Source organism: Dryobates pubescens, chromosome 12 (assembly GCF_014839835.1).
Source record: "Dryobates pubescens isolate bDryPub1 chromosome 12, bDryPub1.pri, whole genome shotgun sequence".
Classification (NCBI taxonomy): Eukaryota; Metazoa; Chordata; class Aves; order Piciformes; family Picidae; genus Dryobates; species Dryobates pubescens.
Window position 1 is genome coordinate 26,346,398 of NC_071623.1, and position 17,562 is coordinate 26,363,959.

At 38.1% G+C, this 17,562-nt stretch overlaps 1 protein-coding gene across 1 annotated transcript in view; it reads right to left on the reverse strand.

Annotated features, from left to right (window-relative positions):
* The window catches only part of NCAM2 (neural cell adhesion molecule 2), a 198,250-nt gene that overhangs the window by 76,051 nt on the left and 104,637 nt on the right, over nucleotides 1-17,562 (reverse strand). The window contains exons 7-8 of the mRNA XM_054165884.1: nucleotides 13,813-13,973; nucleotides 7,632-7,777 (exon numbers count right to left, since the gene is read on the reverse strand). Coding sequence (XP_054021859.1) covers nucleotides 7,632-7,777; nucleotides 13,813-13,973 — 307 coding nt within the window. The remainder of the gene's footprint in view (nucleotides 1-7,631; nucleotides 7,778-13,812; nucleotides 13,974-17,562) is intronic.

Sequence of the window (17,562 nt, forward strand, 5' to 3'; positions counted from 1 at the left end):
CATCCAGATCATCAACAAAGATATTAAGGAGCATGGGGACCAGCACTGATCCCTGAGGGACACCACTAGTGACTGGCTGCCAGCTGGATGTGGCACCATTCACCACCACTCTCTGGGCTTGGCCCTCCAGCCAGTTCCTAACCCAGTGCGGAGTGCTACTGTCCAAGCCACAGGCTGACAGCTTGGCCAGGAGTTTGCCATGGGGGACAGTGTCAAAGGCCTTGTTGAAGTCCAGGTAGACTACATCCACAGCCTGCCCCACATCCACCAAGCAGTCACCTGATCATAGAAGGAGACCAGGTTGGTCAGGCAGGACCTGCCCTTCCTAAATCCATGCTGGCTGGGCCTGATCCCTTAGCCATCCTGTAAGTGCTGTGTGATTGCACTCAAGATGACCTGTTCCATAATCTTGCCTGGCACTGAGGTCAGGCTGACATTTTTGTAATTCCCTGGCTCATCCAACTGGCCCTTCTTGTGGATGGGCATCACAAGGATGTTAGAGGGAAAAATGTGAAAGGAGTATGTGGGTTTTTAACAGTGCACTAAGAACATTAATAAACTATTAAGAACAATTTCTTAGAGGTTAGGTAATTTGTTACAACAAAAACCAGATAGATAAACAAAATCTAGGCAACTTGCATTCATCCTGGTTTTGCCAAACGTCTAAATACTTATTTTCTACTAATATACAAGGGTTTTCAAACTTCTTTTCAGGTCAGGAAAAATGCTGACAAGTTTTAGTAATATAAAATAAATTTTTCCAGCATTACACCGCTCATCATGCCATTGTGATCATTTCCTATGAGTTTCCACATAGAAAATGCAACATTTCTGATATCTATTGCGAATGTCATATAGCAGTACAGCAGTGAACACTACCAAATGACACCAGTCTGTAAAGTGTGGCTGCATCATCAGCTGCAGGATCTCTCCTGCATCAGACAAGTACCAGCTATTTGAAAGTTATTAAACTGTTAGTAGATAGAACAACCGATACTTAGAAAGGTCATGAAATGATCTTTTGTGTAGTGGAGGGAATGAATGGATATTCAAGTCCAAGCTATGCTGGTGGTGTAGGAAATATTGGTCCATAAAAAGTTCCCAATAAGTTCAGTCTTAATTATTGTAACAGATGAACAGATGACTAAATGGAAAAATCTAATATTGGAAGGGGAAAAATGCTATTTCCAAGCCTGCGTGGCTCTATTTTATTAAGTAATTGCTGCACTATAACCCACATAAATGGGAGGCAACTTTTTAAGTTTAAAATATAAATTAGATAGAAATCAGATTATCCATTTACAGAATGGATTAAAAAAAAAAAGGTATTTCATTGAAAGCATAATTTGAAACAATTGATTAAATTAGTGAAGTTCCTAAAATAAAAACAACCCTTCTTGCCACAGGTTGTTTAAGCTCTGGATACAGAAGACATATTGAATTTTACATTTTATTGGCTTTTTGTCATCTTTAAAGAACCAAGAACTTTGTTTACTTCATTCTGTCCCAGTGGAAAATGATCTTAAAAGTTTTACTGAAAGGAAAAATTTGCATAAATGAGATAATTCCGAGCTAGTGGAATATTAGTACTGTCTGTGATATAACATGAATAGACATAGGGATCATAAAATGCGGGTATGCAAAGCCACTCACTTCTACTTTGGGTAACAGCATTAAATTTCTCTTGTAGAAGAGGAACAAATATGAACTGCCCTCTGGCCATGTGGCTGAGGCTCAGTACCTGAAACGAATTTTTAACCTCAGTTTTGGCTTCATTTATGTATCACTGCAGATACTGTTACCTAAAGAAGCATGTGGAATTCAGATGAGTGACTGAGCTACTTAAAGACACCGAAATATCCATATCTGGCTAGCAGCTTTACTACTGTAATTCTTCATCAGCTGACCCAGGGAAGACACTCTTTATTTCTAACTGCATTCAATCTTACCTCTCCAAAAGAAGGACACTGAGACTCTTGAATATGTCCAGAGAAGGGCAATGAGGCTGGTGAGAGGCCTCGAGCACAAGCCCTATGAGGAGAGGCTAAGGGAGCTGGGATTGTTTAGCCTGGAGGAGGCTCAGGGGAGACTTAACTGCTGTCCACAACTACCTGAAGGGAAGTTGTAGCCAGGTGTGGGTTGGTATCGTCTCACAGGCAATCAGCACCAGAACAAGAGGACACAGTCTCAAACTGTGCCAGGGGAAGTTTAGGCTAGAGGTGAGGAGAAAGTTCTTCACAGAGAGAGGTGTTAGCTATTGGAATGGGCTGCCAAGAGAGGTGGTGGAGTTGCCATCCCTGGAGGTGTTCAAGTGGGGATTAGATATGGCAATTGGTGCCACGGTTTAGTAGTCATGAGCTCTTGGGTGACAGCTTGGACTTGATGATCTTTGAGGTCTTTTCCAACCTTATTGATTCTATGATTCTATGATAAAAATCAATCTTCTTACTAAAATATTGCCACCTTCCAAAACTGCGCACTTTCCTTTTAGCTCCTTGTAGTTAACTGAAGATTTCTCCCATTTCTGTATCAGTGTAGTTGAGCAAGCCATAAAGGAGATGAAGGAGCCCCAAAACATATGAATCAAAGGACTGGTGAGAGTATAGAATGGAGTGCTCCTATGTGCTCCATGTTTTGTGTATGCCACAGTGTATAAATTTGCGTATTCTCAACAACACTAATTATGTAATATTTAAACAAGCCTCCTGCTTTCTACTCAGTCTCAATTTGTTTACTTTCTAATAATCACAATATTCTTGCTCTTCTATCTCATCGTCTGACTGTGTGAAACCCAACATAATTCTTTTGGGGTTACGAACAAAAATAAAAATAAATAAAAAAACCCCAAACCACAAAAAGCCAACACAAAACTTTGATGCCTAATTGAATTGTTTGCAGAGTGTCTCAACTGGATAATCAAACCCAATTTCAGCTAGCTACACAAACTGTTCTAGCCATAGGAATGTGCTAATATTATGACAGCAACAATATTCTGTAATATTGTAAGCAGAAGCTCTTCACATGGCATGTAGGTGCAACAGATTATAACAATTTTATTAGGTGTTTTTTCAGTAAGGCAAGGAGACTTTTCCCTTACATTTTTTCCAACTATTCAAAGGATAAAAGTTCCTGAGATTAAGTTAAGAAGACCAGGATTTCCGTAGCTCAGAAAGAAATCTTTCTAATATTGTTTAAATTGTTACAAGTTCCTACTGGTGAGGTATCTGTTCCACAACCGAATATTTTGAACCAGTAAATAGGTTTTATTAATATTTCCATGTGATTCTTATTAATAAAGTTATTAATATTTTTATTCACCACTCCACATATTAAATATTAATAATAACCATACACTCATAACATATCTGCTGCCCAGGGAGTTGGTGGAGTCACCATCACTGGAGGTGTTTAAGAAGACACTGGATGGGGTGCTTGGTGCCATGGTTTAGTTGATTAGATGGTGTTGGATGATAGGTTGGACTCGATAATCTCAAAGGTCTTTTCCAACCTGGTTAATTCTATTCTATTCTATTCTATTCTATTCTATTCTATTCTATTCTATTCTATTCTATTCTATTCTATTCTCTCATCTGAAGCCCCATCTGTTATTGTCATTGTTATTTGAGGAATCTAATAAGATTCAATAATGGCAAATACACAGTCCTGCATGTAGAGAGGAATAAACCCATGCATCAGTACAGGTTAGAGGTGCATCTGCTGGAAAGCAGCCCTGAGGAGAAGGACCTGACAGTCCTGATGGATAACAAGTTAAAACAGGAGCCAGCACTGTGCTCTTGGGGCCAAGAAGGTAAGCTTATCCTAGGGTGAATTAGGAAGAGCACAGTCAGCAGATCAAAGGAGATTTTCTTCCCCCTCTGCTCTGCACTAGTAAGGCCACATCTGGAGTACTGTGTCCAGTTCTGGGATCTGCAGCTCAAGAGTGACATAGGAATACTGGAGAGAGCCCAGCAGTGGGCTACAAAGATGTTGAGGGAACTGGAGTATCTTTTTTGCAAGGAGAGCCTGAGAGAGCATGGAGAAGACTGAGAGAGGACTTTCTCAAGGCTTATAAATATCTAAAGAGTAAGTGCCAAGAGGATGGGGCCAATCTTTACTTAGTGGTGACAGGCTGCCCAGAAAGGCTGTGAAGCCTCCTACTCTGGAGATATTAAAAACCTACCTGAATGTGGCCCTGTTCAACCTGCTCTAGGTGAAACTGCTTTAGCAGAGGAGTTGGACTAGATGATCTCCAGAGGTCCCTTCCAACCTCAACCATTTTTTGATTCTGTGTGATTCCAAAACAAGTCTTGAAATGGTAATTACAAATAGCATCAGTCAACTTTCACATTTCTGCTAGAATTAGATTCTAGGACATTCTACCCTCATAGTTCTGCAATGCACACAGAAATCAATTACATTTTTGTATCAGAGTATCAGGGTATGCTCTCCTTCAGGGATATGTGTAGATATGTATGTGCATGTCCAAATCCATTTTAAAAGTGATTACAGCAAATTCAATCCAATCACTATCCTTCTGTTCTACAAAAATAAACTCTACTCCTGCCTCCTCTTTTTGCTGGGAAAAGGGCCAGGCCTGCTAGATACACAGAGGCAAGTAGGAACATGTCATTTTTAATCACAGCTGAAAGGAGCACGGCCAGGCTGGCAAATGAGTGAAAGGACATGCAATGCTGAGGTGTCAGGAACAAGAAATACAGTTGCAGAGTGCATGCACTAAGCAGAGAATTTTGGATTGACTGTGCAACAGCAGCTAAAGGTCTTGGACTAAACCTTCATATCCACTTTCAAATCTTTAAGGGTGAGCCAAATGCCTTCAGTCATACATGGGAATTCATTTACTCAGGCTTATTCACTATCATGTTTTTATGGCTTATAAAAGGTCATAAAAGCATTACAGAGGTCACCTAATGTTACCGCCTGGAAAACTTTCCATTTAAACTTCCAAGAGAGTTCACAGGAACGGAAAGGATCCTTTTATTTCAGATTCTCAATGGAAGTAGGACCACACACTGTGCCTAAGATTGTTCTGAAGTCTAACTGATAAAAAGGACAAAGGAAAAGGCTTCTCTGTTTCTGAACTCACTTGGCTTCAACTTTCAAACACACACTTCTGATATACTGAAAATCTTTTATCAAAGCTCTATTTTCCTAACAGATAATTATAGACCCTCTTACTCATTAACATTATCCTACTTAAGCCCAGCAGGGTTACTTCTTTGATCTATGACTTTGGTACGTATTTTCCATTCTCTTGGACATAATAATTTAAAAACTCAGAAAAGCCTATGTCTAGGTTATAAGACCTATCTAGCATTTGAAAGAAAACACTTGGAATCCATGCAGGCTAAGAATGATCTCGCATTCAATCTTATCCATGAGTATACTTGCATTTGAGGAACTATACGCTGAAAGTCAAAGAAGTATAATTAAAAATTAAGAACACTTTCTGTGAATTTTGATCAAGTTAGTATTATTGTTAGAACAGTCCTTCCACCTTTTATGGAAAAAAAATCATCCCTGTCATGGATTGTGTTGAATTCTCTGAAGATATTCTCAAATAAAAACGATGGATATAGTGCAGTCTATATCAAAACATGCTTAAAGCTGGTAAAAAGCTCCAAAGATTAATTCACTGAATGCTTGATAGTTTTTATGTTTATGCAAGTATGTCTGGTGACTGGACATTACTTGAAAGGTTGTTACATATAAGCAATAAAAATTCAACTTAGAACTATGTAACAAACTCCTTCCTTGTCTCCTGATTTCTTCAGTTCACCTTTTCTGTGTCTTTGTGCAAAACATTCCTATAATATTCAATGACTATTCAGTAATTTAATCACTGCCAGTCTTGTTCCCTATTCACCTAATTTGGTATGAAAGCAAAAGCCAAGGCTTTGGCATCCTAGAGCTGGTGAACTACAGAGCAAATGGAGCAGCGTATTTTATAGCTCAAGAACATAGACAACATTTCAAAACATTTATTCAACATTCTGCAAAAACTTGCCCGTGAGCAAAATACATAGAGTTATTTCATTGGCAAGAACAAAAGAGCACTGTATAACTGCATTTACACTCATTCTTTTTATCTTCCACGCACACAGTATGTCAGCACACTAGTAGAAAGTGAATGTAGGTTTTAATTTGGTTGTAAATATTGTTCAGCTGAATCACAGTTCAGAGAATGCTACAGGAACAGGTCTAGACAGTTTAACCACCTGTAGATGGAATTAAGATTGCAATATTCTCCTAGATAAGCAATAATAATAAATTTCATTTTTCAACTGCACCAACATTTAAAACTTGTTTCGGTGACTATCTCTCACTTTCAATTTTGGATATAATAAAGTTACTTTAGGAACATTCCAAACAAGTGAAAGATTCTATGCTTGTAGCCTTTGAAACAAGTGTAGTCTTTGCTGGTCAGAAAGATGACCTTTGGCTTGAAATAGTTAAGGAGGAGAGAAACTGTTTTGGTTTAATGTAACTACTGGGAAAAATATTACACAAGTACTATTATGTTGTTCAAAAATGGGAATCACAGAGCAGGAAAATGGTAGACAGAGCCTCACATAAGCTATGTCAGTTCCAGAAGAGTTCACATCAAAGACTACACCAGGTGAGACATTCTACTTGAGAACACAAATAATGGAAGCACAGACTTTCTTAACATTCTCTATAAAACAATTCCCTATAGAAAGAGTGATCTACTATCTATCTGAATCCCACAGTGGCATGATTGCCTTATAGGTCTGTCATTTTAAAGCACAGCTATGACTATGCAAACATCTGTAAGAAGACTGTACTTTGCTATTTGATTATCCAGAGCAAAAATTCTGAATTAGCCATACAGAAAGCTGGTGTCTCAAACTTTAAAAAGCAAAGAGAGATTCTGTAGACTATGAAAAGAAATTGAGAATACTAGCTCAAATACCAAAAGAAAATGATTTTTAAACAGGAAAGAAAAGAAGCTACATAGAAACAACTAGCTGCTTTCATCATTCCATCTAATTACAGCTCTTATTCCTCCAGTAACTGAAATGTTGTCAAACTGTAACCGGTCTCTGTAACCTTTCTCTGCTCAACTTCTGTAACAAAACATGAAAATGGAAAAACAAAATGGGAAAATAGGCTCAATTTGTAGCTATAAATTACTTGTTCTTTGTGAGAAAAATAAATGAAAATGGAAAAATAGGGAAAAAAACCAACAACCTATCAGAGGTGGGAAATAAAGAACTCCCACATATTTTTTCTTTCAGATTTCTATAAGCTCCACTGTCTTTTGAGAAAAAACAGACAGCCCAAACATAGTCAAGAAGGGCTACTGGCAGCCCATTATGGTCAAGATGAAACTGAAACCCGCAGCAGGGATTGTGTATGAAAATTTAAGCCTGATGAGATTAATTACTTTAGTTCCTTTTTCTTCAGATGTTTTTTTCTTTTAATTTAAAATTTAGAAGCTCCACATCTTCCTTATCACTTTGGAAAGCAGCAATTCCTTTAAATTATGTAAGAATCCAGAAATAATCTCTCTCTAAATTAATTTTCTCCTTACAAAAAGATTAGCCACAGAATACATATTTAGTTATTTTAGACATTAAAGGCTGATTTACCTTGTCACCTTCAGAGAAAGTAATTCCATCAATGGCCCTTTTCCAAGTAATCTCTGGGATAGGTTCTCCTTCTGCTTCACAGATGAGGGTGGCTTTCCCATTTTCAAACGTGGTTTCATTTTTAAGTTGTATTATTTGAGGCTGTACTGTTAAAAATACAAATTACATTACTCATTCTGCACAAAGAACAGTCATGTCAAAATCTAGCCTTTAACTTTTTGTGGTTGTTGCTGTTGTTGTTAAAGCATATTCATGTTGGCTTTTTAAAATTTTGTTTAGGATTAGCATTACCACTGTACCACAATAAACTTTTCTGATTTCAAGCTGCACAGCAATCATTTGTATATGTCTGATAACCCAGCTTCCTGGCTCAGCAAGGCTGACAGCATCACAGCTGACTGCTCCCTCGCTGGGGTAGTGTGAGATGAATCCTGACTGTAGAAGCTCTTGCCCTGGTAGCTGTCTTTGTGTGCTTTCATTCTAGCTTGCTGTCTTTTAGTGACCAGCCATCCCTCACACCTCTTAGTCATTTAATAAATGAAGCAAAGATTCAGTGATGATGATCCCGCAACTGGGCAGGAATACCCTGCAGGCATCCTAGAAAGCAGTTCTGCAGAGAAGGCCCAGGGAGTCCTGAAGGGCAAGATTATGAGTCAACAATTCATTCTTGAGTAGAAAAGGCTGCAGGAATCTCAGCCATGTGTATAAATACCTCACAGATGTAAGAACAAATACTGCCAGAATCTTCTCAGTGGCACCAAGTGACAGGACAACCGGCAATGGGCACAAATTGAAACACAGGTAAGAGCAAAATGGTTTTTACTGACAGGGTGTCTAAACAGTAGAGCAAGCTGACCAGGAGACTATGGAGTCTCCTTCCTTGAAGATACTAAAAACCTAGCTAGACATGGTCCTGAGACACCTGCTCTGGCTGACCCTGCTCTGAGCACTTGAAGCCATCTTTCAGTAGTCATGAGGTCTTGGGTGACCGGTTGGACTTGATGGTCTTTGAGGTCTTTTCCAACCTTATTGATACTATGATTCTGTGATTGGACTACATGATCTCCAGAAGTGCCTTCCTGCCTCAAGCATTCTTTGATACTATGATATTCTGTGTTTGTCTACAAATACAAATCATTTGGGAAAAAAAGCATTCTTGAATTTTGATTTTTAAGAGTATCTAATGGCCTTGCACAAATTACTGATTTTAACAAACTCCTCTGAGAATAAACATATTTTACTGGTATTAACACTATTAAGAACTGGAAAGTCCTCTGACACAAAGCAATTCATCCATACTTCTTGAATAAATTTATGGTAAGTTACATTAAAAATCCAGATACTGTTTACGTTCTTCAAATCATTCCACTTTATAGCCACAAGTACACAGCAAGTACAGCTCTTAATCTACACTGTACCTTGTCAGCTATTTCTGTTACAGATTCTGTTACTGTGTATAACTGTTATTAAGTTTCTTTGGATCTATTCACTTTACACATTGAGATGCTCATCCCACTGAAAAAATCTAGCATGTAATGAGAATATGATTCCATATGCTTGGACCCAGAAGTGGTGAATTAAGTTTACATGATTCAATTAAATTTTGGCAGCTCTTAACACTGACTTTGTCAACATCAGTTACATTTGTGGAAAACAATGTATTTTCTCTGTAGTCTCTCAGAATGTTGCTTTTGAAGAAGCATGACTTTAATGTATTCTATGTGAAGCAGGGAGATAACCTAATTTCTAATGGGGTTACTAAAGTATATGCTATGAAGAAGTCTAATATTGGCTTATGTCAGTGGAGCAAAAGAAGATCCCTTTGGGTTGGAAGGGACCCTAAGAGGTCATTTTGATCAACTTCCTCATCAACACAGAATCAACAAATCCTGTTCAGAACAGATTGCTCAGGGATTTGTTGAGCACCTGTCATGGTAGGGCCAAACGGGCCCAGCACAAATCCAGACAGGTCCTGATGCGTCTAGACATGGTCCCGCTCTCCCTGCCTCCCTCCTGCAGGAGTTGGGGTAACACGGAAAAAGGGACAAAAGCACAGGCCCAACATGTTTGGGTAAACAAGTCTCCTTTTGGGCTAAGAGCACGTGTACTGGCCACTGCTTCTCCCAGACCAGGCCTATGTTTCTGCCTTTCATGGCCACAGCTTGGCAGAGTCCCATTTCTTTGGGTAACTGTTTGCTGGCTTCAGTTGCCCTACTGGCCCAACTGAATCTCGGGCAAGTGATAAATACAGGCTGATTTGTATTCGCCTTGCCTGCTTGGACCTGCCTTGCCTGAATTGCCTTGCCTTGAGTTGGCTTGCCTCGCGTTGCCTGGTCCAAGACCTGGGATAGAAGCCACAAGCCCTACTCAGTGCAAGCCAAGAAGCCAAGAACCTTAGGATCCAAGCCTCCCTTCCCCTTGCAACTAGAATTCATGCCGTACCTCAGGTTACCCAGGAGGACACAAGAGCCCTTCGCTGAATGTGTCGTATTGCCTGCCATCCTGCTGGAGCCAGACCAGCATTGAAGACTGCATGGCATCCCTGCCAGCAACCAGCTTTGCTTGGCACACAAGAGAGCCCCCAAAAGCCTCAACAGCTAATACAGCAGCAGCAACCCCTACTTGGGGTAGAACCCTTTGTGACTAACCAGTTTATTTCCTCCTGTGTTAACAGTTCTGGTTGAGTCTCCCCCCTGCTGTGGTCAAGTGCCATTTTGCACCAGGGGATTCTCTCTTTTCCTGTTATTCCTCCCAGTTTTCTTAAAATTGTTAACATTGTTATATTGCCTAAATATTGTACACTCCCACTGTAAAAATCTGTATTCCAGCCATACAGTGAACCTATTTAATCCAGCTTTGGCAATTATCCATATTAATAAAAAGTTATTAATTTTTTAAAATTAATACCCATACTTCCATATTAATTTTCATAAATCCCTAAATTCTACAACAACACCATCTTGAAAAATGCCAAGAACAGAGACTGCATAGCCTCCCTCATCGTCCTGTTACAGTGCGTGGCTGTCCTCATGGTGCAAAGCATTTTCCTTATATCTTATCTCCTTTCTCATTTTATGGCCACTATTTCATTTATGGCCATTGTCTCACAGATGCTGCATGCATCACCAAGAAAATAAAATCAGGTTCAAACTTGTTGCCTCCAGAGAAATCACCTGCCTCTCTTGTATTAATTTTCACCACACCATTCTTGATCTCACTTCTAATTCCTTACACCTATACTTCTTCTGTTGCTTGTCTACTATCTGTTAGCCCTCAACTGTTATAAATAATTGTGTATCTACTGCATAGAGATTAAAACCAAGGAAGATTTTACCTAACAAAGCACTGAACTAACATTCTGCATCGTTAAGATATAATCTATGCTCAGCGAAACTGTGTGCTGAAAAAACCCACCCTAAGTGATCTGGGGCTTTTGAAATGTCAAATACATCCAGCTGTACTGGACACAATAGAAGACAGTAAGCAAAGCACCTCAGCATGACATCATTTTGGATGAAGAAAGCTGGAAGTCTTCTCAGTGGTGCAACAAGAGAAGTCAGTTGAAAGAATCACAAAAAAGACTTTGAGACAAAAGATAACCGTGTTAAACTTGAAAACAACTTCAGTTATTACTCTCACTTTCAGGATCATCCAAAACCTATGAAATATTTTCTGTGGCAGTCAGGTACTTTATTTCACTATCCCTGCCTCCTGGCTACAGTATTATCTGTCCTTTCCTTTTCTATAACACAACATCTGGAGATCAGGAAAAAGCTGTGTCAGATGTGCCACTCATAAAAGAAATAAAAGGCATCCAAATAGTATCATAAATATTATTTTATGTCAGAAATTTGCATCATTTGCAATTGCATTATTTCTGCCAGAACGAACAATATGACTGACTCAGTATGATGCATGTTCTAAAATATATAACTAATCCTTTGAAATTTTTAATCTTAGCCTTATATAGTAAATTTCCTTAGTCCTCATTCAGATGGAGCACTACAAGAGAAAAAGTTTTAGCGTGACATTTTAGTCGTGAGTAGCTGACATTTAACGGAATAAGCGCAGATTAATCATCAAATATATCTAGCTGACAGTCATTGCTAGGAAGAAGAGGGCTCATGTTGGGGATCTTATTTAGCTGCCTCAGTTTTGTAGGTCACCACTCATAACTTGCCACTGACTAGAAGTTTTTACACTGTCAACTTGATTGCAACATTTTTGACGCTAAACACTATTAAAACATTTTTGTACATGCAAATAGCAGCATTTACTTCAGTAAGGCAAGACTATTATCGACAGAAATACTGAGAAAGTTGCTCCACTCTTCCTCCAGTTCTTTAACTGTTCTTTCTAAATTGATGAGGACATTATTAAAGTGAATTCCTATTTGCTTGATGTATCCTAGCAAATACAAAACAAATGAAAAAAACAGGATCTTGGAATGTAAATCCTGGAAACTTGTTGAAAATTTCAACTGTTTCTGCATTACTGAATAGCAGCATTGGGCATTTGATTGACTAAGGAGTGGAAATGAGCAACTAAAGAACAAAATGACAATATAACAGGTATCCAATGAACACAAGCACTATTCTTTTAAAGCAGGAATATCTCTTTACTTAAACCTAATTTTGTTTCATTTAGCCTGATTAGATATTTTTACTATAAGGTGAACTACATTACTTCCATCACTCTGGGGAAGGAATGATGAAGAAATGAATGTTCAGGTCTCAGAAAGTAAGGCAATGTATGAAGGCCTTAAGGTACAGAATTCTGTACCTTAAGGTACAGAATTTTCTTAAAAGCTCTTAAGTAAACCACTTGTTATTATGTTACTTTATAATGACATAATAGCTGTAACAACCCATAGCTTGAAAAATGCCATTTCATAATTCAAAATGCTAATTAACATGCATCTAAACACATTGACACACATGTATATGACTTACTACTTCTCAAAAATAATCAAAGATAACAACAAAACTGAATAGCATGGGTGAACAAGATAACAAAAAGTTAGATACCAAGCAGGGACAAGTACTTAAAACAGAGCTCTGCTTTGGAGCACTGGAGACATCACAGCATGTAGGGCTATGAAGAGTTTCTCAGACAGAAAAGACAATAGAATTCACACAGACACAGCTAACCTATTCACCTGACACCGTGGCTTCAGCCTCAGGCTCCCAGTTCACAGTATTATCCAACCCAACAGCTTTGCTCTTCCAGGGCAAATGATCAGATTACCTTCTCCTGTTAGACTTGTTTCACTTTGTATAAATTACTGCTAGTTTTATATGGGATGTAAAAATTAACTTCCTGTGGTCCCAAGTACATGCTTTAGCTGTTCAAATATAAATGGTCATTCTCTCTACAAACAAAACAACACAAAACAAAACAAAAGCAAAGCAAAGCAAAACAAAGCAAAGCACAGCAAAGCAAAACAAAACAAAACACCACATTGCTCTTTTGCAGGGTTTTCATAAGTAAGCTACAGCCTTGATCCTGTATAATGATTCTGAGTGAGGTTTTCCACATTTTCACAGAGCAGGCCTAGATGCCTGCTCTCACTATGCTACAGCTATACAAACCTTCAAAGACATTACCAGTTCTATGTAAAGTAGGGAATAATGAGCACTGATTGTGTGGCAGAGCATAGAAAGAGAAGTAAGTTTTCATGTCATTACTTTTATCCTTTGACTCTCAGATCAAATGATATTTTTGTGACTACATTTGCAATTATGCACTTAAAAAACAAAAATCAAGAAAGAAAAACAAAGTAAAAACACCAGGAACACCTCTGCATAGTATCTACTTAAAAAGGAAAGACACTGCTTTTTTGTTCCATCAGAATGTTCTCCTCTTTCTCTTCTTCATTTTCTTGCAAGCAGCCAACTTTTAAACAAAAAGCAGAGTGACTTAACAATTTAACATGTCACTGTACTTCATCTGAATAGCAGAAAAGCAAATGCTGAAGATAGCCTTTTCAAAATTAAATTTGGGTCTAAAGGTTAAAGTAGCCAACAGGGAGGAAAAAGCTGTAAAATTATACGGAGTGGTTTGCTGCAACAGTAGATACCTTCCATGAATACTGCTCCACTGAAAATTGTGAATTACCACCTCAGTTCCCCACTGTTCATATTTCAAAAAGGAAGGATGGGACATGCTACGCAGTACTTACCAAAAACTTGAAGAAAGGTCTGCTTTTTATCGGTTCCTGCTTTGTTTTTAGCACTACAGATATAAGGCCCCGCATCCATGTTTTTTATATCCCTTATTGTTAGTTCTGTATTGCTTCCTCTCAGCATGTATTTTTCATTTTCCTCAATAACTTTACCATTCCTGTAAAAATAAGAACAACATATAAATCAACCAGTAAGTTCAAAACTCCGTTACAATGTGCTACGGAAGCATCTTTGTGTGGAAAATAATCTTTGAGGGAGGAGACTGCTATTACGCTGTCCTCAAAGCCACATTAACTCATGTGGCATGAATTTTCAGTATGCACAGAAGGGGTTTGATTTTAACATGACAAAAACTGTTCTCCAGGATCGCATTTTAGGCACAACCAAACCACTCAGAACTGAATTTTGATGTTCAGGACCCCAGATTAAAAATTTTATTGCTAGTTTCTAAAATATATCTGTGTCAAAAATACTCTAATACCTGTATTCTAAAAGGCTCAGTATTGACTTAATGTTGGAAAATTGCTTGTGAATAAAACTCTAACATACAGTTATGCTCAAAGGATAGAAGGAAATCAGGTAGTCAAATACATAGCTGCATGTGACAAACATTTAAAAGCATATTTTCAAAGTATTACTCTTGCAGTTCACCTTAGTAACAAAGCAGAGACTTATAAACAATATTTTGAATTGCAAACACATAGAGCCTACTGGCAGATAAAGAACCCTTCCAAATTATTTCCTCTCAGTTGTTGATGGCTAGTCACAACTTCATAAGCAGGCATGTCTCTAGATGTTACAATAAGTTCTGACCAGATGGCATAGAAATAATAAACCTGAGGGCTAATTGAGGCTTGACCTGTCCATTTGAGCAGCTTGACATACACAGTTATCAGAAGAGCTTCTTTTTCAAGAATACTGGTTTAGCTTTTTTTTTCCTTTTTCATAGAATGATAGAATCAATAAGGTTGGAAGAGACCTCAAAGATCATCAAGTTCAACCTGTCACCCAACACCTCATGACTACTAAACCATTGCACCAAGTGCCACGTCCAATCCCCTCTTGAACACCTCCAGGGATGGTGACTCCCTATGCAGCACATTCCAATGGCTAACAACTCTCTCTGTGAAGAACTTTCTCCTCACCTTGAGCCTAAACTTCCCCTTGTGCAGCTTGAGACTGTGTCCTCTTGTTCTGGTGCTGGGTGCTTGGGATAAGAGCACCCACCCCCACCCCCTTTTTATTTTATTCTCTTTCTGCCTACTTTGCTGTAGGACTCTTTTGATCTTATTTCTGTGGAATCCTCAGCAGCCCCTTTTCACAAGCACTCCCTGATTTTCATAAGGATTGATAATGCCTCTAACAATGCCAACTTCTTAAAAACAAGCTATTTGTAAAATGAAACCAATCTTCATCATTGAAATACTCCATTCTATTCTCCTTGGCTAGTTTAGGACATCTAGTTATATTTCAAGACTTCAAAAGAATAATTTGCATTTTCTCCTCACATAATGCTATTAAATATATGTATTTCATATTTTCCAAAATACCATTTTCCCTAAAAGCAGTAACACTACTTCTTTCTTGGCAACATTAACATCTGTTAATAGGATCCCCTGGCATCTACATAGCTGGCATTTCAGTAACATGTTTTTAAATAACTTTAGTCCATTTTGCTGTCCTCTTCAGGATGCTATTGTGATACTTTTTCTCCTCCTTTTCTAAGCGAACCATAGAGATTGCGTTGCAGAACAGAAAAGGTCAAATTTTCCACATAGGTGGTTTCATCATAAAAATAGTCTCTTAGGACACAAAAGTCTATATTCAAGGTCAGAAACAGTTTCCAAACGTCTGTTATAAAAATAACATGTATCCATGATAATTTCTAAGCAGAAATGAAATTATGACCATTTCTCTGGACCCTCCAGTGAGCAGGAGAAATTCAGATTGACGCTGATATATGAGACAGGAAAACATGACTACCGCATTAAAAGAGGATTATTTCTTTTGTCAGATAATTCTAAATCCTGTCAGTAAAGATAAGAGGATTGATCCATCTTAACTTTATCAGTGTAAATGATCTCCATGGATGTGAATGATCATGATGTTTTCAGTAGGACTATTCACATGAGTAAAGATTTCCAGTTCCTGACCTGTACATTTAGCTCTTTATCTTTCAGTCCTGGCTAATTTCATTCAGTGAGGGTATTGCTTTTCTGAAGGTTATGTTTTACAATAACGTGATAGCAGAGTCAAAAGAGATCTCAGTTAAGTGGTGAAAGAAATATATCTTCTCAGTCCATGAAATATCAACACAGTATATATGCATATTAAATACAGCAGCAATTTAAACCTTCCTGACCTTTCTTCTTGCCCTTCCATTTAAATTTGACAAAGTCTTAAATAATGTCAGCACCCAGAAAAAACAAGGGCTGATATAAACAGCAAAATGTTTTGCCACATTGCAATAGAATAGAACAGAATAGAATAGAATAGAATAGGGCTAGACTATACTAAACCAGGTTGGAAGAGACCTTCAAGATCATTGCGTCCAACATATCATCCAACACTATCTAATCAACTAAACCATGGCACCAAGCACCCCATCAAGTCTTTTCTTAAACACCTCCAGTGATGGTGACTCCACCACCTCCCTGGGCAGCCCATTCCAATGGCTAATCACTCTTTCTGTGAAGAACTTCTTCCTAACATCCAGCCTAAACCTCCCCTGGTGCAGCTTGAGACTATATCCTTTTGTTCTGGTGCTGGTTGCCTGGGAGAAGAGACCAACCTCCACTTGGCTACAACCTCCCTTGAGGTAGTTGTAGACAGCAATGAGGTCTCCCCTGAGCCTCCTCTTCTCCAGGCTAAGCAACCCCAGCTCCCTCAGCCTCTCCTCATAGGGCTTGTGCTCAAAACCCCTCACCAGCTTTGTTGCCCTCCTCTGGACACATTAGCTACTGTCTTAAAGAGTTTAAAGCTTGAAACTACTCTTTGCTCCAGCATCTTTCTGACAGTCAGTAGTTTGCATTGCTCTAGACTTTTATTCCTTAGCCTACCTACGTATTCAGAAAACAAATTTCCAATAAGTTACTTCATTACACACTAATCTGAGGTAAATTAAATAAAATTACTGTACACACACTGATAAATTGTATCATTGGGAATAAAACTGACTCTATGATTCCTATAATTGCTGTAACTAACAGTTCTAATCCTTCCAAAATCAGCATTAGCACTTAATCAAATTCAAGGTGCAATTTCACTTGTTTATTAAAAAATAAACACTTACATAAACCTGAGTTTAATATCAATTTACATTCAACATCAAAAAAATACTCTGAACAGGATGAAATTAGGACTATAACTCCTTGGACGTCAGTTCTGATAAATGGTTTCAATTAGGTTCTCAATTTATGACAAGTGTATTAATATCGGAGAAATCATTTCTGATAGACTTTCCTACAACTGAAAATGCTTTCTAGCTTTTTATCAAAATGAAGAAAGATTGTGTTGATCTACTTTTCCTATGCTTAGTCTAATTTTTAAAGAACAAATGTCTGAAATAGTCTGAAAAATTAAGGTCTTTATCTTGATATATTTGTGTCAAGTTTCCTTTCTTTAGAAAAAAATAATATAGCTTCTCCCATCTTTTTTCCCCTGTTTGGATATCAATCATAACATCCTGTTACAGTGATCAGAATCATAGAATCAATAAGGTTGGACAAGACCTCAGAGATCATCAA